The sequence below is a fragment of the Pagrus pagrus genome (assembly GCF_965226575.1).
Source record: "Pagrus pagrus genome assembly, chromosome: 3".
Classification (NCBI taxonomy): Eukaryota; Metazoa; Chordata; class Actinopteri; order Spariformes; family Sparidae; genus Pagrus; species Pagrus pagrus.
This window is the reverse complement of record NC_140187.1, coordinates 2,523,929-2,546,678: the sequence shown is the minus strand read 5'-3', so window position 1 is coordinate 2,546,678 and position 22,750 is coordinate 2,523,929. Positions and strand designations below refer to the sequence as shown.

Below are 22,750 nucleotides of genomic sequence, written 5' to 3'. Positions count from 1 at the left end.
AATGTTGAAAATGTTTCAGACTGAGTGAAAACTTCAGTCTTCTACTGAGACTCAACTTCAATAATCTGCAGACTGTGTGTTGATCTGCTCCCATCAGGCCCAATAACTGTGGAGCCGACCAGCACCAAGAAGCTCACAGTGATTTTAACCTTCATGTTTCTGGACAGTAGTCAGTGGTGGAAGAAGTACTCGGATACTTTACTGAAGTGACAGAAGCAGAAACACAAAGTAAAAATACTCTGTTACAAGTAAAAGTGCACTTGAGTAAAAGTGTAAAAGTATCAGTAAAAGTGTTGTGAAGAAGTTTTATATTTTATCAGATGATCCTGTGTTTTTACTGTCAGATCAAAGTGATGAATGTAACTAAGTCCATTTATTTCTTCACTGCTGGGACCAGAACCAGAAGCAGCCTCTGAGCTGTGGAGCCCAGCAGGAGGAAACTGGACCTGAGATCAGAGCTAACATCACTGTTCCTGCTCACATTCATCCCAGTGGAGTTTTCATGTGAAACAAGTTCAGGTTTCAGGAGCAGACTCACCTTTAGTTGTTCTGTGTGAGCTGTGAGGTCCAGTCTGCTGTTTATCATCTGCACTGACACTCTGACTGATGCTCTCACTGTTCATCTGTTTCAGGGTCGTCTGCTGGATGGATCATTACTGTTGTGGTTCTCAGCCTCCTTTTAGTTGTTGTTGGTGTTGTTGCTGTAGTTGCTGTTGTGCTGTACCTCAAGAATCGCAACAAGCAAAATCGTGCAGAAGGTAAGATTATATATTCAATCAACATAATGATAAACAGACAACACAACTCATTCTTTATCTGTATCTCATGTTCAGAGTCTTGACAGTTGTTTTATCTCAGACATGAATCATTCTGTTGATATTTACACTCAAGACCTTTGAGGTTTTCTTGAATATAACTTGTTTTCCTTCCTGCAGACGAGGAGAAGAGAGAGCCTCAATCTGAACCCAACTCATCGACCTCGTTGAAAGAATCTGATCCAGAAATGTAACTCTCTTTGCATGTGCTGTGAAGTCTGCTGCTGCTGTATGTGTGTGTTGTAACAGTTAAACATTATAGAAACCAGTTTGAGTTTCAGACGATGCTCGATGATGGTGAGGATGTTCTGACTGGTTGTTTCAGGCAGTTTGAGGGTTAAAACTGTCAGTTTAAAGGGTTGGGATGGCAGCAAAGTGAACATGAAGCTTGTTTCACTTTCATGCAGAAGACGGAGATTTGGACTGAGGTGATCATTACTTTCATTTCTTTTAACAAGTTTTGGGCGTGTCACTCTGACTGTGACAGACAGAAGGGTGTAACCATGGTAACAACATCGGGGAGGGTCCATATGAGAGTAATTATGTAAAAATGTACTTTCCACAATTCTGTGATATATGAATGCAAATTAACACACTCAGAGCATAGTTTGTAGTTCTGTTGAGTATTATTAGTGTACAGTGTTGTACAGTGTACAGCAGTAACACTTACCTGATACGTTAGCTTGTCTACTGTTGTTACTTCCACCGTTGATTCACCTCCACTGACTGACATCATTAAAAAACCTGTCAGGGTCAGATTACCATCAGAGCGACGGGAGCTGGATCAGAACATTAGGAGATCTGATTTTGAGTTTCTTTGGAGTAAATTAATCATAAAAACCACATGAAACCAAGTGTACGAATGAGAGGGGGGATCACACACGTTTTCTTTAACAAACAGAAATACATTGGAAAATAAATAGGAAATAACAAGAGACTGATCTGTTGTCAGGGTTTATAAAAGACATATTTAACATATTTTCCACTGTATGTCGGCCAACATGTCGTACAAACTACCGTAGTTCCTTTTGAGCGCACTTCATCTTAAAAATGATGAGGTCGTTGTGTCTCAGGAGTTGTTAAAGTAGTTTAATTTAGTTTCGTTCATTGTTTTATTTAACATGCACCTTAATATACATTACTATCAGCCCTCCACAATAAGAGCTGGTCCACATGCAGCACAGTGACGTGTACCTGTAACAGGAGAGAGCAGGAGGCCTTTAATGCTGACAGGACTGATTATTAATGAATCATTCTGTTCAGTGAGAATTAAATGAAAAGTTTGTGTTGAATTCTGATATTTGGTGAGATTCAGTTCCACTCTTGTGAAGCTTTAAGAGAAAAAATGACCAAACCAACTTTGACTCTGTTATTAATGTTGTTGAGGACAAAGACGAGCTCTTTCACTCTGTTCTGTTGCTTTATTCTTTTATTTTTATACTCTGATTATCTGATGCGTCTCTAGTTGGTCAGACCAGCACCTTGCATGGTAGCTCACTGCCATCGGTGAGTGAGTGAGTGAGTGAATGGATGAATGAGGGCAGCAGTGCTGTATAAATGCCGTCTATTGACCAAATATTATCAGACTGCTTGTAGTGCTTAAAGCTCCTGACTGAGCTCCACATGTGCTTTAAAACCATCAGACTTCACTGAACTAAAGCCTGCTGTTAACACTGTCAGTCAGTGTGAACACTTTGCAGCTACAAGTAAATATAATGTGACTTTTATATTTGTTGGCATTATTTGGGACGAGCCTGTATTGGTTCTTTATTATGTTTCCAGGTGCTCAGGCAGTCTGTCAGGTCCAGTTACACACTGATGTTTCTGCTGTTCACTGATGATGCACTTGTAGTGTATCAGGTCACTTCAGGCAGCGCTTCATCATTTCTGTACAAACGTTTGAATAAAACATGAAAAATGTCAAAACTGTGTGTTGTGACTGTTTCTGATGTTTCTGTGTTCAAACTGTGATCAAAGAAATAAAAGTGATTTTAATTTCTGGGTGTGATTCTGAGATGATCTGTATTTTACAGCAGCTGTCAGGACACCAAAGAGACAACAGTGAAGTACAGACACCTGACAAATCTACTCAAGTACAGTAACAAAGTACTTGTACTTCGTTACTTCCCTCCTCTCAGTGGGCCAACACCCAGACAAAATGCGATGGCAGCTGCAGGCCTGGTGATGGCGCTTTTATTCTGAAAGGTTTGTACCGGAAGTGGCGCAGCTTCAGGCTGAGGAGCAGAAACAGGTTGTGATGAAGCAGTCAGGGTGTTGAGGAGTGTGTGAAGCTCCGTCACATAGAGACATCATCAGTGTGGTGAAGTCCTCAGAGGACATCGACAACTATGGAGCTTGTTCCTCTCGTGTGTCTCTGTCTGCTGAGCTGCTCTGGAGAAACGTCTGCTGCTGGAGACGGTAAGAAAACTGATCATCACTCACTGAGAGTTTTTCATTCTCACTTTATTTCATCTGAACAGCGGAACAATGTGGAAACATGCTGGATGTTCATCAGCTGCTTCCTGCTTTAGTGTGTGCGAGACACCTGCTCGGCGCGCTGTGACGTCACACGCACCCTGATGATCAGCGCTCATCGATAGTATTGATCGGATCGATTACAGAAGACACGCACAGTTTCACAGAAACTCTCGCGCAGACATGAAACCTTCAGGATGTTGTGATTGTTGGACTTTGACTCTTAAAGTTCAGTTCACTTTGAACTAAAGTAGTTCCCTCAATAAAACAGAGACGTGACTCAGATGTTCATCAGGAAGGACTTGATAGTTAATGACTCGTTAATGAGTCACAGATAGACTATATAGTAAATAATGAGTGACCACAGGACAGACTGGGAGACACGTTATCGATCAATCATCAGCTGATGATGAGTTCATGATGACGTTCATTACTGATTAGCTTCGGCTATAAATGCTGCAGTGTGCAGCAGGTTTAACACAAACTCGTCCCTCAACAATTAAACATTAAATACATTAATACATAAATAAATATCTGTGGGTTAGAGTCACTTTATTCATGAGTTATATATGAATCAGTGTGAAACATAATACTGAATAGTTACCAAGTCAGCTCATTAGTTAATCATTAGTTACTGCTGAGACGTTATATAGAGAATAAACAGCTGGAGGTTTGATATGAACACAGTGTTCACACTATAGATCACATATATACAGTACAGTGGTATAAATATGTTGATGTATATATTGTAATTTAATACAGTCCTCTCTCTGACACTCACAGTCATTTTTTTGACAATGCAGTAACACCTGTTTGTGTGGTTGTAGTTAGTACTGGTGAGGAGACATCGTCTGATCAATGATAAGAGCTGTCAGACCGACAGGTTCTTAAAATGTTTCCTGGTTTTGTTTCCTTCATGATTACTGAGAGCAGTGAACTCAGAGATCGAGCTGTCAGACTTCACACAAACAGAGAAGCAACTTTCAGCTCACGTTATTCACTTGAGTCTGATCGCAGGTTTATTCACCCAAACAGACAGAAAACTCAACTGTATACAGCCTCAAGATGAGATGTTTCTTGCCGTTGTTTTGTTTATTAGTTTGGGTCTATTATTTTGTCTAGTCCGCCGGGCAAGTGAGCCGGTAACGGGCAAAAAGAACTGGGTATTGCCCTTGGGCGGACTAGTTTCTTTTTTCTTTTTGTTTGTTTGTTTGTTTGTTTGTTTGTTTGTTTTCTGTGGCAAACCCCCACTTGATCACAGTCCAGGGTGTAAAGTTTAAACAGTTTTATTACAGGGTGCTGCTTGACAGGTTATAGGCCCACTTGTATCTCCTCAGTTTACGTCATCAATATCACTAGCAAGGCCAGGATTACGTTGTACAAACCACTCGTGACACTGCAAAAGGTTTACACACTTGGTGAACTTACACGCTTAAGGTTTGCACACAACTCAATTTCACTGCAAACATTTTAACCACATCACACCTTATGCCTGCCTTGATGGCTTGACTGAAACTTCAACCTGAGACTGTGAACAAGTGGGGGTTTGCCGCAGAAAACAAACAAACAAACAAACAAACAAACAAACAAAAAGAAAAAAGAAACCAGTCCGCCCAAGGGCAATACCCAGTTCTTTTTGCCCGTTACCGGCTCACTTGCCCGGCGGACTAGACAAAATAATAGACCCAAACTAATAAACAAAACAACGGCAAGAAACATCTACTAGGCCCCCGATTCTCTGCAGAGACACAAATACAAACCTTCAATACTTTATTACGTCCATAAAAATATTTAAGAGTTTACAGCATATCACAACTTTAAAATACCTGGTCTGCCGAATTGTGCCCGTTCACCGGCTACCAGCTACTCACAACCCCAGCGGGCAACAAGTCTGAAAAATATAAAAAAACCAGTTCATATCAAACAATAATATAATTATAGCTGCTGCGCAGCAATGGGTCGGGTCCGGGCTATTTTTGGCAAATTTAGGCAATTCTGAGCAACAAACAGGAGAATAGGAAGACAAGACAGTTGACAACAATGTTCATTTTGGACCACTTGAGTATTGAACCCACAACTTCTGGAACCAAAGACTGTCATCTATCGCTCTGAAACCACTGTAAAAAATTCAGTTATCAAGACAAAAATCTGAAAATACACATATTGCAGCATGGAGATGTTGGTAATTTTAAAAATGATTGATTTGCTCCATAAGTGAATAACTGGTGTTTAGCTATGTCATTATTGCATTGACTCCAGTTGTTCCCATGAAAGAAAAATGTAAAATGCTGTGAAAAATTCAGTTTTTGAGGGTCAATTTTTGATAAATCAAAGGAGGAGAGAGGAAATAGGTTTAAGAAGTTTTACAGTTTTTGAAAAAAAACTGAGTGATGTACTTCATAATTTTTAATAGGTTTAAATGTACAAAAGTTTCTTCAACATTGAGGCTACAGTTTGATGAAAGTTCTGAAGCTGTAGCAAGTATGGTTGATTTGTTATGAATTTTCAAAGTTTTGAACTTTAGACGCTTGCTGTAGCACCACCATCAGGACTATTGGCTTGGGTTTACAGCTGAGGTAATCTGGCATGAGACTGGACCTTTGTGCAAAATTTGGTTAGCTTTCGTCCATGGTCCAGTCCAAGCTATTTGTTTTTATTTAATTTAGAGGCTTGCTGTGATGCCACCGTCAGGACTTGGACTTGGGACCTGGGCTTGTGTTTTATGTTTTTTTTTTTTTTTTTTTTTTGATTTTTTTTTTTTTTTTTGTGTGTTTTTTTTTTTTTCTTCAACTTTATTTAGAAATGTACATATAAACACAGAACAGCAGACAGGTGCTCCAAAATATATGTATCATCAAATATAAATAAACACTGCAACAATCACCGTAAACTGAGGTTATTATTATTAATGTCAGTAAACTTAAAAGGGAAGGGAGGAAAATAAATAAATAAAGAAAATAAGAACAATAATAAAAACAAAAAAACAAAAAGAAAAAGACAAGGAAGCAGAATGTCGGTACATTATTTTCCTTTAAAAAACTTATCGTATATATCTGTGGATGTGGTGCTTTGTTTGGTGTCAATTAGTGTAAGGGATTTCATGTATTCTTTAAACTCATACAAGAAACTTCTGAAGTTGGGTGGAGTTTTGGAGTATTTGCATTTGTGTATGTAAAATTTGCCATACAAAATGAATAGGTTTGTAATAAAGGTGATGTCATTTTCTCCATGGACAAAATACATTATCACACTTCTACAGTCAATTATGATGTTTATCTTGATTTTACACACTATATAATGTTCAAGTTGAGTCCAGAAATTGATAGATTGGACACAGTGGTAGAATAAATGAGTTAAGGTTTCTGGTACCATATTGCAAAAGCTGCATTTGTTTTCAATATTTAAAAATTTAGAGAAATATAAATTTGTTGGGTATATAGTGTGTAAAATTTTGATGTGAACCTCTTTTATTTTATTGGAAATACAATACTTATAAGGCAATGTCCAGGCCTTCTTCCAGTCAGTGTCCATAAAGATGTTATCCCAAAATGCTTTCCCTCGTGGAGTTATTTTCCTCTTTTCATAAAACGTATTACGTATATGTTTGTTGTTGCACTTTGAATCCATTATATCAAGTCCATTTAACATTAGGAGGGGTTTTATTCTTAGTGTTTCTTGATACTGATAATGGCTTCTCATCAGAAGAGAAAGGCCATTAGGGATTGCTTTAGTTACATAATTATATTCTTTACTTGTAATGGGGAAGGATTTAAGACTAAGAAAACGTTCATAACTAAGCATTATACCATGACAGTCAAAAAGGTCACATACGAAGATAATGTTCTTATCAATCCACTTCTGTTTAAATAAGGATTTTCTCCTGACAGTAATATCTTCATTATTCCATATTATGGCTTTGTGAGGAGAAAAATTGTGGGAGTAGCACAGTTTCCATGCTAAGAGTGCCTGTTGGTAAAATTTTGATAATTTTAAAGGTAATTTGGTAACATTGAAGTTACAGGTGAGTAAAAAATGTAGACCACCTAATTTCTCAAAAATATTATTTGGAATAAAAAACCAGATTGAGTTTGGGTTTTTGAGACATTCCTTAATCCATTTTATTTTGAAAGTGTTATTTAAATCATTGAAATTTAATAATTCAAAGCCTCCTTGATTCCTGGATGCTGAGAGAATTTCATTCTTTAGATGGTGTTTCTTATTTTTCCAGGTAAAATTGCTAAGTATTTTATTAATTTCTTTGGATGATGAATCCTCGACAAATAATGATAGAGCAGGATAAACCAGTCTTGAGATACCTTCCGCTTTAGATAAAAGAATTCTACCAAAAATAGATAGGTCACGTTGAAGCCACATATTCATGATATTTTGTGTTTTTTTGAGTCTGGGGATGAAATTAAGTTGTTGTCTAGAGGACATATCTTTAGTGATATCTATGCCTATGTATTTCACTGTTTTTTTAACTTGGATGTTACATATGTTTGTACACTCTGTATCATAAAGACACAGGATTTCGCATTTGTTAATATTGAGTTGTAAACCTGAAGCTTTAGAGAAGTCATTAATTAATTGTAATGCCGGCTCAACTTGATGCTCGTCCTTTAAAAGTAGAGCTGTATCATCAGCTAGTTGCGTAATTTTAAGTTCCTTCTGAAATATGGTTAAGCCTTTTATACTGTCATTATTTAAAATTTTTTGGGAGAGTAGTTCTACTGCAATTAAAAATAAAAATGGAGAAATTGGGCATCCTTGACGGACAGAACGGCTGATTGGAAATCTTTTGGAGGTGTTAGGATAGATCATTAAATTACTGTTTATGTCTTTGTATAACATTTTAACTACTGAGACAAAGTTTTCTCCAAATCCCATTAGTTTTAATGTATTAACAATAAAAGGGTGCTCCAACGTGTCGAAAGCTTTGTAGAAATCAAGAAATACAATAACTGCTTGTGACTCCACATGTTCTGAGTAGTCGAGTAAATCTAAGATTAATCTAATGTTATTACTGATGTGACGCTTAGACATAAATCCAGTTTGGCATTCATTTATTATATCTCCTAGATTAGATTTTAATCGTCTGGAATAGACAAATGCAAATAATTTATAATCCACATTCAGAAGTGTGATAGGTCTCCAATTATCTATACATAAAGGGTCTTTGTTTGGTTTTGGAATTAGGCTTATTAAACCTTGTTTCATAGTTGATGTCATTTCATTGTTTGTAATACAATCTTTATACATATTCAGAAGTGGAGTTTCAATAATATCCCAAAAAAATGTATAAAATTCAGCAGATAAACCGTCGATCCCCGGAGATTTTCCAGTTTTCATGTGTTTCAAAGCTTCAATGAGTTCCAGATTCAAGATTGGATTTTCACAATGTTGTTTAAATTCTTCTGAGATCATTGGGATAGAATTCTTAATACTGTCTAAGAATTTTTCACAGTGTTCAGGTTCATATTTAGATTTATACAGTTTTTCATAAAAAGTACAAATATGTTCTGCTATTTCTTTGGGATTAGTATTTAGATTATTGTTTATTCTCAGTGCCGAAATGTTAGATCTTTTTCGATTACGTTTTTCAAGAGCGAAAAAGTAACTCGAGTTTCTTTCACCATGTTCTAACCATTTTGCCCTAGAACGAATAAATGCGCCTTTAGCAGCTTCAGTATATAAATTATCGATTTCAATTTGGAGTTGCAATAATCTAATGTGTTCCTCTTCTGAAAGATTGTCATTATTTAGAAAAGTTTTTAATTCGTCCATAATTTCCTTTTCTTTTTTGTCTTTAGCTTTTTTGATATTTTTACTGCAGAGGATGGCTGTTTCTCTAACTTTAAATTTAAAGTATTCCCATTTCTGGATATTGTTCATATCATTTTTAGGAAAAATATCTAAAGCTATTAATTTAACTGAGTCTTGAAAAGTTTTATTTTTAAGCAGGTTATTATTTAGCTTCCAATATCCCCTTAGTTTCTTGTTACTTTCTTTAGAACCAGTTAAATGTATTGAGATAAGATTATGGTCAGATAAAGGAGCGTATGAGTGAATAATTTCTGAAATATATTGTAAACATGAAGCGGAGGTTAACCATAAATCAATCCTGGATTGTAATGTTCCTCTTGTATTAGACCAGGTAAACTCTTTACAATCTGGCCTAAAAAAACGCCATGCATCTATTACTGATAATTCTTGACTCATAAATTGTGTGGCTTTGAAAAGTGAATTTTGAGAAACTCTCCCTGGAATCCTGTCTATCATATCATTTGGAGCATCATTAAAGTCTCCTCCTATAATCAGGAATGCCTCTTTATTTTTATTTTGTAATTCCCTTATTTTGGACAAGATTTCTGTAAACATAGATCGGGCTTGTGTGGTTCCATTGTGGCCATATACATTACAAATTATGAAAAAAGCATTGTCCAGTTTGCATAACCCAATACACCATCTACCACTATCAGAGTTGTAGATTTCTAGGATATCACCTGTAAATGAATTAAATAGTAGTGCAACACCTGCAGAATTACGTGTAGCATGACAAAAGTAAGCATGATCTCCCCATTGATTTTTCCAAAACTTATTGTCTGAGTCACAAGAGTGTGTTTCTTGTAAGAGGATAATATTGGCATTTGTTTTCCGAAGAAAGAGGAACATTGCTTTTCTTTTTATATTGTTTCTTAATCCCCTAACATTAAGTGAGACCATTTTCAACGAGTTAAACTTAAAATCATTCATTTTCAATGAAAAAACTAAAAATATAAGAGCACAATGTCTGGAGAACACAAAGAAATAAGATAATGAAAGCCTTAAAGAATAGGCTTGCTTGTGCAAATGCCTCGAGTTTTTTTTTTTTTTTTTTTTTTTTTAAGTTTAGGCACCAGTAATCAATTTAAGTACTGTAACTATAACTGGAATGCATTGAGTAACATATTTGTCTAACAAGTGGTTTATAAACAATCTTTCCTTTTTTTTCCTTAATGGAAAAAGGAAAACATTCAGCTCTGAAGCTGGAGAGATAGGGACAAACCTATGGGTGTCTCGAAAGTTATCTTTCACTCTTTCATTGAGTCAGCGGTGATTCTCTTTCCTTCGATGATCACATCTGGACCACGCCATGCAGTCTTTCTTCCGTCTTTGCGGGCTTTCTCAACCAGTGGCCAAAGTTTGTTTCGGCATTGTCTTTCACCATATGTCAGATCCTCCGCAAGTCGAAGCTTTTTCTCCTTCATCACGGCGGCGGTCATTGAAGTTTTCCATATTTTCTGCCTGAAGGTGCGCATGGTGAATTGGATTATCACAGGACGAGGGCTCCTGTCATCTCTGGGGCGTCCAACTCGGTGAATTGTGTCGACGAGAAAGCCGAGCTTGTTTTTTTCATCTGGAGCCATTTGTCCAAAAATCTGCAAGATTTGTTTTCTTAGATCTTCCGTGGACTCATTGGCGGATTCCGGTAGGTTGAAAAGTTTCAGATTCCAGCGTCGGCTGTAACGCTCTGCTTCTTCAATTTTTCCATCCTGTTCGTTGATCCGGCGACTCATCACTTGCATCTTGTCATCGTTTGTCTTCACCATGTGTTCAATACCTTCGACGTTTTCTTTGATAGCCATAATCTCTTCAGTGTTTTGGCTTATCTTCTGTTCGAGAGATATGAACCTGCTCGTTAAGTGTTGGACAGCTTTTAGTATGTCTGCATTGGATACCTCGTCGTTATCTCTTGAGCATGATTTCTTGGAGTTAGGGCTTGAGAGAGGAGTATCAGGTAAAGGAGAGCATAAGCTGAGCAGAGAATCATCATTGCAGTCCATCAAAATGTTCCCCTTTTTTTCTTTCACTCGTTTTGTCATGTTGTTGTCTTAACGTTTGGCTAGTTAGCCCGTTTGCGTTAGCTCAAAGAAGAGGGAGAAGAGAAAGTCCGTGTATCTTTCCAGAATCGATAACAAGTTAGACGTTGGTTCTTATATTGTCCTTTTCCTCACATACCAGTTCTTGAAAGTGATGTTCCGTTAAGTTTACCTTAGTTTATAGAGCAAATGGTGCCCAAAACTTGGAGGAGTTCACAGCGAAGCGTGTGTGCTGGCTGCCATCTTGCCAACCTCTTCCGAGACATCTCTGTGTTTTATGTTGAGGACATCTGACATTTTGATCTGTCATCATCATCACCATCATCATCCTTGCTGGGTCTTGAACCCACAACCCCTGACACCAAGCACCAGCTCCTAACTCACTGAGCTAATTGGCTGGAAGTGAGACCTGCTGTGTGGCTTCATTTGTCGACTCAGGGAGTCACTGTCCGGGCAGCTGTTGTCAAGGCAGATTTCAAAAATGGTCAAAATGTCAGAAATTCTGTTACCTGAACAAAAATCTGATAATACATAAATTGCATCTTGACAGCATGGAAATGTTGATGATTTGTTTTTAACTTAAAGTGTTTTGCTTCATAAGAGAAAATCTGATGTTTAAAAATGCCACTCTTCCATTGACTCCAGCTGTTCCCATGAGAGCAGAATTCAAAATGTTCTCAAAAATTCAGTTTTTGAGATAAAATTCTGATATTTGCCAAACTCCATCAACCATGACTGCAAAATATTCTCAATTTTTTTCAGGAAGATTGAAAATATATTTAGCAAGAATTTGATAGTATATGTTTACAGTACTGTTTACAGTCAAACATTTTGATGCACTGTAGGCTTAATTTTTGATAAATCAAAAATCCGAGAAACAAGTTTTGTGGAGGACGGTCTGAAGATGCTCTCTAGCAAGTTTGGTGACAATTGGGCAAAAATTGTGGGAGGAGATAGGTTTTATAAGTTTTACAGGTTTTGAAAAAAACTGAGTGATGGACTTCATAATTTGTAATTTTTTACAGTTTAAGTGGACTAAAGTTTCAGCAGTATTGGGGCTACAGTTTGGTGAAAGTTTCAAAACTGTAGCATGTACTGTTGATTTTGTAGGTATTTTTAAAGTTTTTAAATTTAAACGCTTATTGTGCGTTTAATATTGATATTGACATGTCAATTATTCCCCCCCAGGAGGAATATTGACATGTCCTTGGAATTAAGTAAATCTGGCATGGGGCCGGACATTTCTGTAAAGTTTGGTGAGTTTTCGCCCATGGGAAGTATGACTTCCTCGGAAGAAGAAGAAAGAAAGAAAGAAAGAAAGAAAGAATTCCTAGGAATACAATAGGTTCCTGGCAGCTTAGCTGCCCGGACCCTAATGATATAAACCCTCAAAACAGGGTCTCAGCCTACCAGTTTTCCCTGGTTTCCCTGCATGCCCGCCTGCCTCACTCCTCTGGCCGGAACCAACAAACAAAACTCTTGTTCCCTCTACAGGTAGGCTTATTTCTACCCGCCCCTTAACTTCCTGCACCTCCCCTTCCCCACTCGGTGCCACCTGCCACATGTGAAATAAAACCAAAGTGAGGAGCCATCGTGAGACTGTTTTTATAGCCTATTTCATTTTCAGCCGATTTAAATAAAATAAAATAGCCTAAAATGAAACAAAATAAAACATTGAACAACATTCAACCACTCCCTCAAAGGCTAATATAAAAGAAAGTGATGTTAAATTCGAAATGAAAAGACGACCGCATCTAAAACTGATTTTTATTACAGCCGCAGCCGTACTTGTCTGTACAAGCACGACACAACCAAAACTATTATGTTAGAGGAAACAGGTGTTGAGTTATTGTTGTGGTGTGTAAAGTTGTTATCTGACTTTGTTTCCTGATGACTCTGCATGTTAACATACTGAGTAACACATGTTTTTATCTTCCAGGTGTCAGAGTGGTCGTGAAAGAAGGCGATGATGCTGTTTTACCCTGTTCCCTCAGCCCCAAGGAGGACATCACAGGACAGACCTTTGAGTGGAGGAAAGATGAAAGTCGGCAGGAGGTGTTCTTCTATGAGAACGGCAAACATTACAATAACGGCCGTTCAGGTCAAGATCAGCAGTTCATAGGTCGAGTCTCACATTTTGAAGATCAACTGAAGAACGGCAACGCCTCCATAAAGATCATAAAAACAGAGATGGCCGACAGCGGGACCTACAGCTGCATTTTTCCAAATCTTCAGCCGAGACAAACATTCAACATTGAGCTTGTTGTTGGTGAGTGCTTTCATTAAACAGTTAAAGATGTCCGCTCATTTACTGCTGCGACTGGTTCAAGAGTCCCAGATGGACTTTTGTTAAGTGGTCAGAAGACACATCTGGCAGGGCCTCGAGCCCACAGAGCTGCAGCCACATCTGGAGAGATGACCTCTGTATCAAACATGCCTGATATCAGAGACACACTGCAGATTATGTCTCTCCGTACAATGAAATTTCAGCCGTCTGTAGATGAAATATGACTTTTACACAGTATTACCTGTCTGTTTCAAAACAATCTAACGTGTTTGTTTTGCCTTTCAGATCAAGTCTTAACCTCTTGGGTTTCATTTTGATTTTGTGCGTCTCTGCCTCTTAATATTTACTCATTTTAAACTGTATAATACAAAGACCCTGAGGAGCTGATACATGTCCACTACATCACTGTAAAGCAAACACTCTGAGGTTTATCAGGTGTGTTGATCTTATTTAAAGCTCAGAGAGAGTTGAACTGGTGAATGATTAAACAGAGAAAAAGTAAAAGTTTTAATTTTTTTGTTTGTTTCATTTCATGTTTTAAATTAAGTTAATAAGTTATAATCTGGGCCATCAGGCTGAAATTCACAGGATCTCTCCCTCAACTTGTCTCAAATGTCTGAACCAAATTTTAGGCTGACAGACAGAAGAGGCTCTGAGATATTTTAGAAAGTGCAGTACAGATTATCTCCAGCAGATGTCCACAGAGCTCTCTAAAACTTCTCCAAAGTTACCAAATGATGATAATAAATCCCTTTAAGATGCTGAAAAATGTCCCTCAGTGTTAAAGTTGACGATAAAAAGATGTTGTGAGTGTTTAAATAAAGATTTACATATTTATTATCATTGAATCATGTCTCCTTAAACATATCAATAAAGTTTCTCTGTTATGTGGGTGTCCCGCTACCACAGGAAGTCCGACAACAGTCACTTCCATATATGGTCACACAGGTAATTTAATTGGCTGCTGACTCAGAGTGTTTTCACGGTGCTGACTTACCATTGGATGAGAGCAGCTGTCAATAACACACATGTGGCGCTCGCGCAAAGATGCTGTCCTGTGATTGGCTGATGGAGTTAAAAGCCCGTTAGGTTCGTCCCTTTAGGTCGTAGAAAGATGCTGATTGGTTGGTTTTGTTCCGGGGCGTTTACTGATTTCAGAGATACTGAACATCATTGGTCAAATCTTTTGTCGATACTTTAAATTGATTAAAATGAAGTTGTTTGGAAAGTTTGACGAGCGGCGCTAAAAATAAACGACGGACACAATCGACTTTTATTGTGGTGGTTTTAACTTCCGCTTCCGTTTAAACGCGCTGGATTTAATGGGTGGACTTTTGTCTTTAAAACGAGCCGCTGTTCGTCTATAAATGTCTGTTTTTACACCTATAAATACATTTTAACTGCGGCTACACAGGCTAGCTAGTAAGTAGCTAACTGTTTACTGCCGTAAAGTGAGACGCTGCTGTTGTGATGTCGTAAATCTTTATCTTAGGTTCCTAAATGTGTTGATAAAACGAACATGTCAGCTTTCAGATGAGGTGTAATATGTGTGTGTTGACTTCTGTCGTCAACATGAAAATATGTTTTATGTTTATTTATTAATTTTACACGTAAATATCGGGTCGCGTGCATCCTCCGCACCTTATAACATTAAGAGACAGAACAGGTGAAAACGTCCCAGGTGAGTCCTGATTGTGATGACGTCACTCTCCACCTCTGCAGGTGTTTCTGTAAATGTCTTCTCAGGCCTGTCAGTCTGAACACTAACATCCGTGGGCCTGAACCTCTCTGTGTTGAACTGACTGGGATCACTCGTCACTTAAAGGTGGACACGTTTATTATATTATAGTTATACAACAACATCTTTTAAGTCCAAGAAGCCTGTGTGTTATTAAATCTAATGCTTTTATTCACATTGTCTAATTACATGAAGAAGTTATTGTGTAATATGCTGTCAAATAATTCATTACTGCATTTCCTAAAAAGCCTCCATATAAAGTCTTTTTACTGACGTGACAGAATAATGTAATCTACTTTATTCATGTAGTTTAGTCCCAGGTTCATTCTGGGTTCATGAATTTTAACTTCATGTTTAATATTTATGTCACGATCCTTCTGAGTCCCAACATCACAATATTCCTTTTATTCTTTTTTTTATCTCAGTAATGATCAAATAGTTTCGCTGTGAGCTGAAAGAAGCTCTTTCTGAAGCAGCAGTGACATTTGAAGCCTCTGACATCATCAATATACTCGTCATCATCAAACTTCACCTGATATTCTTCACCTGACACGAGCTCTGACACAGCGGCAGCCATCATATGGTCTTTTTGAGGTTCCCTAACTCAGGACAACAACTCCTGCACACTGTTGACCTCAATCAGGAATTAATTTAATAATGTTTTGGTACAAAGAGCTTCATCAGGTTCCATCAGGGAAATGCTGAATGCTTCAATGTTGCCTTTTGTTTCCTCCTTTAGTGTAAAAATACACTGAACTAGGTTTGTCAGTATTATCCAGATAATAATTGAAATCCATAATATTATTTTATAATCATTAAGATATACTTAAAACTCTTAACATGTCTCTATAACAGACTGGAATCACTTGTAATTTTTGTTATGAAAAATATTATAAATTAAATATTATATTATAAAATATTAGACGATATACAGTATATGTATATATATATATATATATATATATATATATATATAAATCTTCTCAAAAGCAATATTAATATATTTATTGTATCACAGATATTTTAGTATCACAGGAAAGATGCAGGCTCATCTTGTGACAATTCAAAATAAATCAAGAAAACAATACGACTGTACGTTATTGAGCTAGACAGCTTTTTATGTCACTGGTGTGGAAACTCACATTTATCCAAATAATGGTAATTCACCACAACCAAGTGTTTTTATTAAAGTCTGCGAAATTGGACCATCCTTTATGAAAGGAAAATAAATAATGCTGTCAAACAGTATCTATGTGAGACCCTCTTTCAACAAATTTATGATTAATTTTCCATTCAGGTGGCATAATTAAAGTTCTTGTCACAAACACAATTAAGACCCATTGACACATCAGCTGTGCATACCTTTAAAGACTGCACTTTGCATAAATTAACTGTATTTGTGTGTCTGCCATGATGAGAATCAGGCTGAAATTTGGAATAAGTTAAAAAAAGTTTGAACTTGTGCTAATGAACTATGTCAATGAGACATATAGTGTGCTTTTCTATTTCTTTGTTCTGTGTTTTCACTTCACACTGTGTGTGGATGATCAAAATCCTAATATAAAAATTTTTAATGCTTAAATCATCTTTTTATGTCTATTTACTCTATGTTCACAGGTGCAGCTCCAAAGCCTACTATCTTTACACTTGATGAAACAACATATTGGCGTCTGCTGCAGTGTGAAGCTCATGGCACTCCACTTCCTACAGTAGAGTGGCAGGACAGTGCTAACAACACACTTCATGCTGAAGGGCCACAGGTCTCAAAAAGAGGAGGTCGTTCGTACATCACTCTCAACATTACTGTGACTGAGACCGGCCGCTATCGCTGTGTAGCTACGCAGAAGGAAATCAGCCATCAGATATTTACTGTGATCCCTGTGTCTTTACAAGGTGAGAGTCTTCCTAGTTGTGGTGATAAATAACCACACACACTGGGTGTTTGTGTTGAATAAACAAGTTTTCAGGATTAAATAGAGACAGAAAATAACTTTGTGTTCAGTCTGAATTCACCTTTTAGGAGCATGAACATCATTAATTATTGTCTTTGTGATGATGAACAACTTTTATTAATTATTAACACTATATGTGCTGTATGTGATTGTCATGAACCAGCTCTGGGTTTGGACAAGATATTGGAGACCACATCAAGATTTCAGTTAATTAACAAAATAGTTTATTGTATTAACTGAACAACTATATACAAAAATAAAATGAAGTATGTAGGTCAGAATTATCAGTGGTGTCTGAAGTGTATGGGTGTGTGTGTGTAAGTGTAACGCAGTTTAACAAATAAATCTAACCAAACAAAAGCCCTGCATGCTGGGAAGGAGAGAGAGACAGAGCCAGGTTATATAGGGAGGAGGAGCCCTGATGTAGGTCTGCTTCAGGTGAGGCATCTCCTCCTGACATGCCTCCTCAATCACCTGCACAGAAATGGGTCAAGACACAACAAACTGGACAGGGTCATCACAGATCCCCAGTATTACACTCACTCTCTTTACAGTAAATATGTTTCAGAGGAAACATCTGAGGACAGTTATGAAGCTCGTTGAGAAGTTTTGTGCATCATGAATCTCATAGTATCAAACTGCAACACACACAAATCTTTATTTTACTTCATATTCCATCATAAAAGTGAAGTTTGAGTCAGAACAGTTGTGTTGGATTGCATCAGATCATTAATGTGTGCCTAATAAAGTGGCCACAGTGTGTTTGTTAGTCTGTGTGTAATTATACATGACTACAATATGAGCACATACACTTGATTCATGTGTTCATTTAGTTCATTAATCAGAGAAACTGTGTTCACTGAGAGAGAAACTCTTAGTCCTGAAACACATCTGAGCTCTGTCTCCTCGAGTCACACTGGTGCTGCTTCTGGTTCTGATGCCACAGGATCTTCATCACTAAATCTTTGTCTCAGTGACATAAAGAATGATGTTGGTACCAGCTCAGGTCCACTGAGGAGCTCAGACTGAAAGTGGTCCTGAACTCTGAGCCTCCTTTTCTGTGAAGTTTGTTTTTGTAGTTTTTTTGTAGTAAGTTTTTGTAATAACTACGAGGTGTAACTGTTGAGTCACTGACTGAACCAACTGACAGAACCTGGTCAGTACAGAAACACAGAATATGAGCTGCTGAGTGAGTAGAAGAGGAAACAGAAGATAATGTGACATGACACTCATCTGAAATGATGAGTTATGATGAGTGATAATAACAACATGAGTCATTAAACATCAGCACACATTTTAACTCACTCTGACTAAATATTCATGAAACGTTAAAGACAATAAATCACTTTTAGTGCTGTTGAGTTATGTTTTATAAGATTATATAATATTACTAGAATTATAAGTTATTGAAGTTACAGAACAGTTGTGTTGGATTGTTTTAGATTAGAGCTGCGAGGTACGGCCTTAAAATGATATCACAATAATTTTAGGCCACATCCTGATATAAGATATGTATTTTAAATCTTCTCAAAAGCACTTCATAAATGTTAGGACGGGGCCACAAAATCAAATATCTCAATGAGTGTGTCCTACTGTGATATCAGTATTGTAGGGATGACTGAGATTTCTGATAATAATCATCATTAATGTGGATATAATGACTCAGTGGGTAAAGAAAGTATCAGAACAAGTAGATCAGTCTGGTGAGTTCAGAACATGACGTCACTTTACTGTAATGAGCCTTTAAAACCAGGAGCAGACAACAGTTATGATATATCACCATGTGAGAATATCAAATATCTGAGACAACATATAGTCTCATATCATGATAACAGTATATATTGTATATGTTGCTCAGCCCTGCTTTAGATTGTACAGGTGTTCCTATTAAAGTGGCCACACCCGAGCCCTGTTAACAGAAGGGGACAAGCTTTTAATGACCCTGTGTTTCACATTTCACAACACATTTTCTTTATTATTTAATGTAAATAGACGACAAAGTTCACATGACGTCCTTTAATGTTTTTTTAAGCACAACAAATGTGTAAAAGTTCAGGAGCTGCTGTAAAGTCTTCACTGTTGATGTGTTTCTGTCCTGATGTGAGTCAGAAAAAGTGTTTCAGTTGTAAATAGATGATTTTTAAAGAGAAGTTAGAAAAGTTGTACTCGTCTTGTTCTATCTAACGATGTAACGAGGTGTAATTAAGGCTTCTGTTTCTCTGTTCTTCATGTTTCTCTCCTTAAACACACTGTAATCCTCATGTACAAGCAGAGAAGTGATGAACAGGAAACATCACCACGTTTCATTTATAATCCTGTAATTGTTCTTTATAACTGATGTCTCACTACATGTCTTGTTATCTTCACAGGTGCAGCTCCAGAACCAGGTGAGATTCTGTTCTAGTCGTGTTGTTTCACAAACAGCTGGAGGAGTGAGTGCAGTCAGTAGTGTAGCAGTGGATGAGTGAAGATGTGCTGTGTGGATGTTGAGCTGTAAAAACAAAGCAAAGGAAACCAAAAGCCCCGACACAAAGATGTGTGAGCAGATGTTCTGTAGGATTTCTATACATGGAGCACATCAGGCCCAGGTGTGTCCCATGCTGCTGATGAAGCTCCCAACAGGTGTGCAGCCCTGGAGACAGAAAGCACAGCAGCAGCAGAGTGAAGCCGTCAGAGAGGCCGTCACTGTTAGCTCTGTTTAGATTAGAGAGATCAGAGAGAGACTTTATTAATCCCAGTGACAAACTGCAGCGTTACAGCAGCCGAGTTACACATGAATCACACAACAAACAGCATGAAGACACTCAGACAGGAAGAGAAGAGTTTACTCACTGATGACTTTATTATTTTATTTCTCAACTACAAACTGAACTCACACTGAAAACTAGGAGCAAACTTTAACTCTGCATGTGATTATATTTTATGAGTCTAGATCAAAGTAACGAGTAACTTTATCTGTCTGATTAATGTAGTGGAGTAAAAAGTACAATATTACCTCTGAAATATAGTGAAGTAGAAGTATAAAGTTACATAAATTAGAGTACAATTATAAGCTCAGTACTTGAGTACTTGTACCCGTCTGTCTCTGAATGTTTGTTAATCTGAGTTGTTGTCAGAGACTCAAACAAAAGCTTTTAAACACTTAATGTTTCATATTTTAAAACACATTTTTTCTCTGACTTTAGTGAAATAAAAAATACATCAGACAACAAATCTCATGTGATGTCAATTCAAGATAATTTTTAGTGAGTCGTGATCTTTTTTTATCAACTTAAAGCTTTTTAAAGTTAAAACAGTCGCGATCATCGACTGTATAAAATCTAGTCGAAGCCTTCAGGTCTGAAAGTGCCTTAAACCTGCATTCTTTCTACCGACCAGCAGGGGGCGACTCCACTGGGTTCAGACAGGTGTGATTGTATGGAAGCTGCTTCTCACCTGGTTTATTCCCTCAGTAAACAGTCTCCTGATGAGTTCATGGTCTCAGTCTGTAGCTTCAAGTCTTCTTCAACTCAACATGATGTTCATTTAGTCAGTTATGGTCCCGTTGACAGTAAAATAGATGAAGAAGCAGGGTGTGATTTAGGGCGTGAAAACCTTCATTTATGCTGAAACCCATGTGCCTCTTAATGCTGAGATCATTCTTAGTGTTTTAATGTTTCAATCATTTTAAAAAGACTTTGTCGTCCTGGTTTTTACCTTCAATAATTAAATTGATCATTTAGAAACTGTATTTTGTGTTAACTCAGGTTGTCTCTGCCTCATATTTGATTCTGTTTGAACATCTGAAACAATTAAATGTGACAAATATACAAACATGGAATAAATCAGGAAGGAGTCAGATACTTCTTCATGACACTGAACATAAAGGCTGTGGAGCTGCAGGTTTTACTGGACAATGTAAACTTGTAATTATAAGCGTTGTGTTGCAGTGAAGGTCCAACATGACAAACAGCTTCCTGGTACTTTATTCATTAACTGCAGCAGAGTTGGTTAATTACAAGATGATTTAACTTAAAATCCAGCATTGAGTTTTGACTGAAAGTGAAAATGAGATGAAAACATCAGATGAACTGTAACACTGTGGTTTATACATCTGAGCAGGAGTCTTCCTCTTCTGTCTGAGCCTGAAACCAGGAGTGAAGAAATGTTCAGCACCTCCAACATTTACTGATGTTTGACTGTGATGGAGAATCAGAGTCTTCATGACACAGTTTGTCCACTAGAGGGCAGCACCAGGCTCATTTTACACTGTAAAAAGTCCCTCTCATTACAGATCGTCACATCTATTATTAATCACATCTAAAGGATCCTCATCAGATTTTAAAAATGTTTAAAATGTTTCAGACTGAGTGAAAACTTCAGTCTTCTACTGAGACTCAACTTCAATAATCTACAGACTGTGTGTTGATCTGCTCCCATCAGGCCCAATAACTGTGGAGCCGACCAGCACCAAGAAGCTCACAGTGATTTTAACCCTCATGTTTCTGGACAGTAGTCAGTGGTGGAAGAAGTACTCGGATACTTTACTGAAGTGACAGAAGCAGAAACACAAAGTAAAAATACTCTGTTACAAGTAAAAGTCCACCTGAGTAAAAGTGTAAAAGTATCAGTAAAAGTGTTGTGAAGAAGTTTTATATTTTATCAGATGATCCTGTGTTTTTACTGTCAGATCAAAGTGATGAATGTAACTAAGTCCATTTATTTCTTCACTGCTGGGACCAGAACCAGAAGCAGCCTCTGAGCTGTGGAGCCCAGCAGGAGGAAACTGGACCTGAGATCAGAGCTAACATCACTGTTCCTGCTCACATTCATCCCAGTGGAGTTTTCATGTGAAACAAGTTCAGGTTTCAGGAGCAGACTCACCTTTAGTTGTTCTGTGTGAGCTGTGAGGTCCAGTCTGCTGTTTATCATCTGCACTGACACTCTGACTGATGCACTCACTGTTCATCTGTTTCAGGGTCCAATGGATGGATCATGATTGCTGGGTGGATTGTTGCTGGAGCTGTCAGCCTCCTTTTAGTTTTTGTTTGTGTTGTGCTTTGCAAAAAACATAAGAAAGGTAAAATTAAATATTGTATCAACATTTCATGATGAACAGATATGAATTATTATGTCTGTGTTGACCAGAGGTGGGAGTTGTGGAGTCATCAAGTCATCTCCATGCCATGTATTTGTTCTGTTCATGCACTAAACCAGCTGAGTCCGATCAGCACAGCTCTTCAGCCAGGAAGGTGAGCTAATTAGTGAATGCACCTGGTTCAGTGACTGAGCAGAACAAATACATGGCATGGAGATGACTTGATGACTCCACAATTCCCACCTCTGAGTAGGATCACGTCAGGTGGGACTTTCACTGTAACTTTGTTTTTGCTTCCTGCAGACAAGAAGGGCAGTGGAACAGAACTAGATGGACTGAATCCAACTGCTCAAGAAACGTAACCAGCTCTACATGTGCTGTGAAGTTCTCTGCTGTGTGTGTTTCCACCATGCTGGATGATGGTGATTTCATATTTCTTCTCATATTTCAGGCAGTTTGAGGATTAAAACATGTTTTTAAAGTTTAAATTAATTTCAGGTTCAGGGTTAAGGTTGTGTTCAGGCAGATAGTTGAGATGGAAGCGAGA

General features: G+C 37.6%; 2 protein-coding genes across 5 annotated transcripts in view; both read left to right on the top strand.

The window, feature by feature from the left end:
- The window catches only part of LOC311255346 (V-set domain-containing T-cell activation inhibitor 1-like), a 42,753-nt gene extending 40,906 nt beyond the window's left edge, over window positions 1-1,847 (top strand). For 2 of the 4 annotated variants that reach the window (XM_084349758.1, XM_084349756.1), the window contains 2 exons: window positions 633-758; window positions 936-1,847. In XM_084349758.1, coding sequence (XP_084205884.1) covers window positions 633-758; window positions 936-1,009 — 200 coding nt within the window. In that variant the 3' untranslated portion in view covers window positions 1,010-1,847. The remainder of the gene's footprint in view (window positions 1-632; window positions 759-935) is intronic. The other 2 variants (XM_084349755.1, XM_084349757.1) reach the window with 2 other exon arrangements.
- Window positions 1,848-3,033: 1,186 nt separating this feature from the next.
- The window catches only part of LOC311254814 (butyrophilin-like protein 2), a gene marked incomplete at its 3' end in the record, with an annotated part of 69,786 nt that continues 50,069 nt past the window's right edge, over window positions 3,034-22,750 (top strand). Inside the window, exons 1-2 of the mRNA XM_084348810.1 lie at window positions 3,034-3,233; window positions 13,089-13,418. Coding sequence (XP_084204936.1) covers window positions 3,164-3,233; window positions 13,089-13,418 — 400 coding nt within the window. The 5' untranslated portion in view covers window positions 3,034-3,163. The remainder of the gene's footprint in view (window positions 3,234-13,088; window positions 13,419-22,750) is intronic.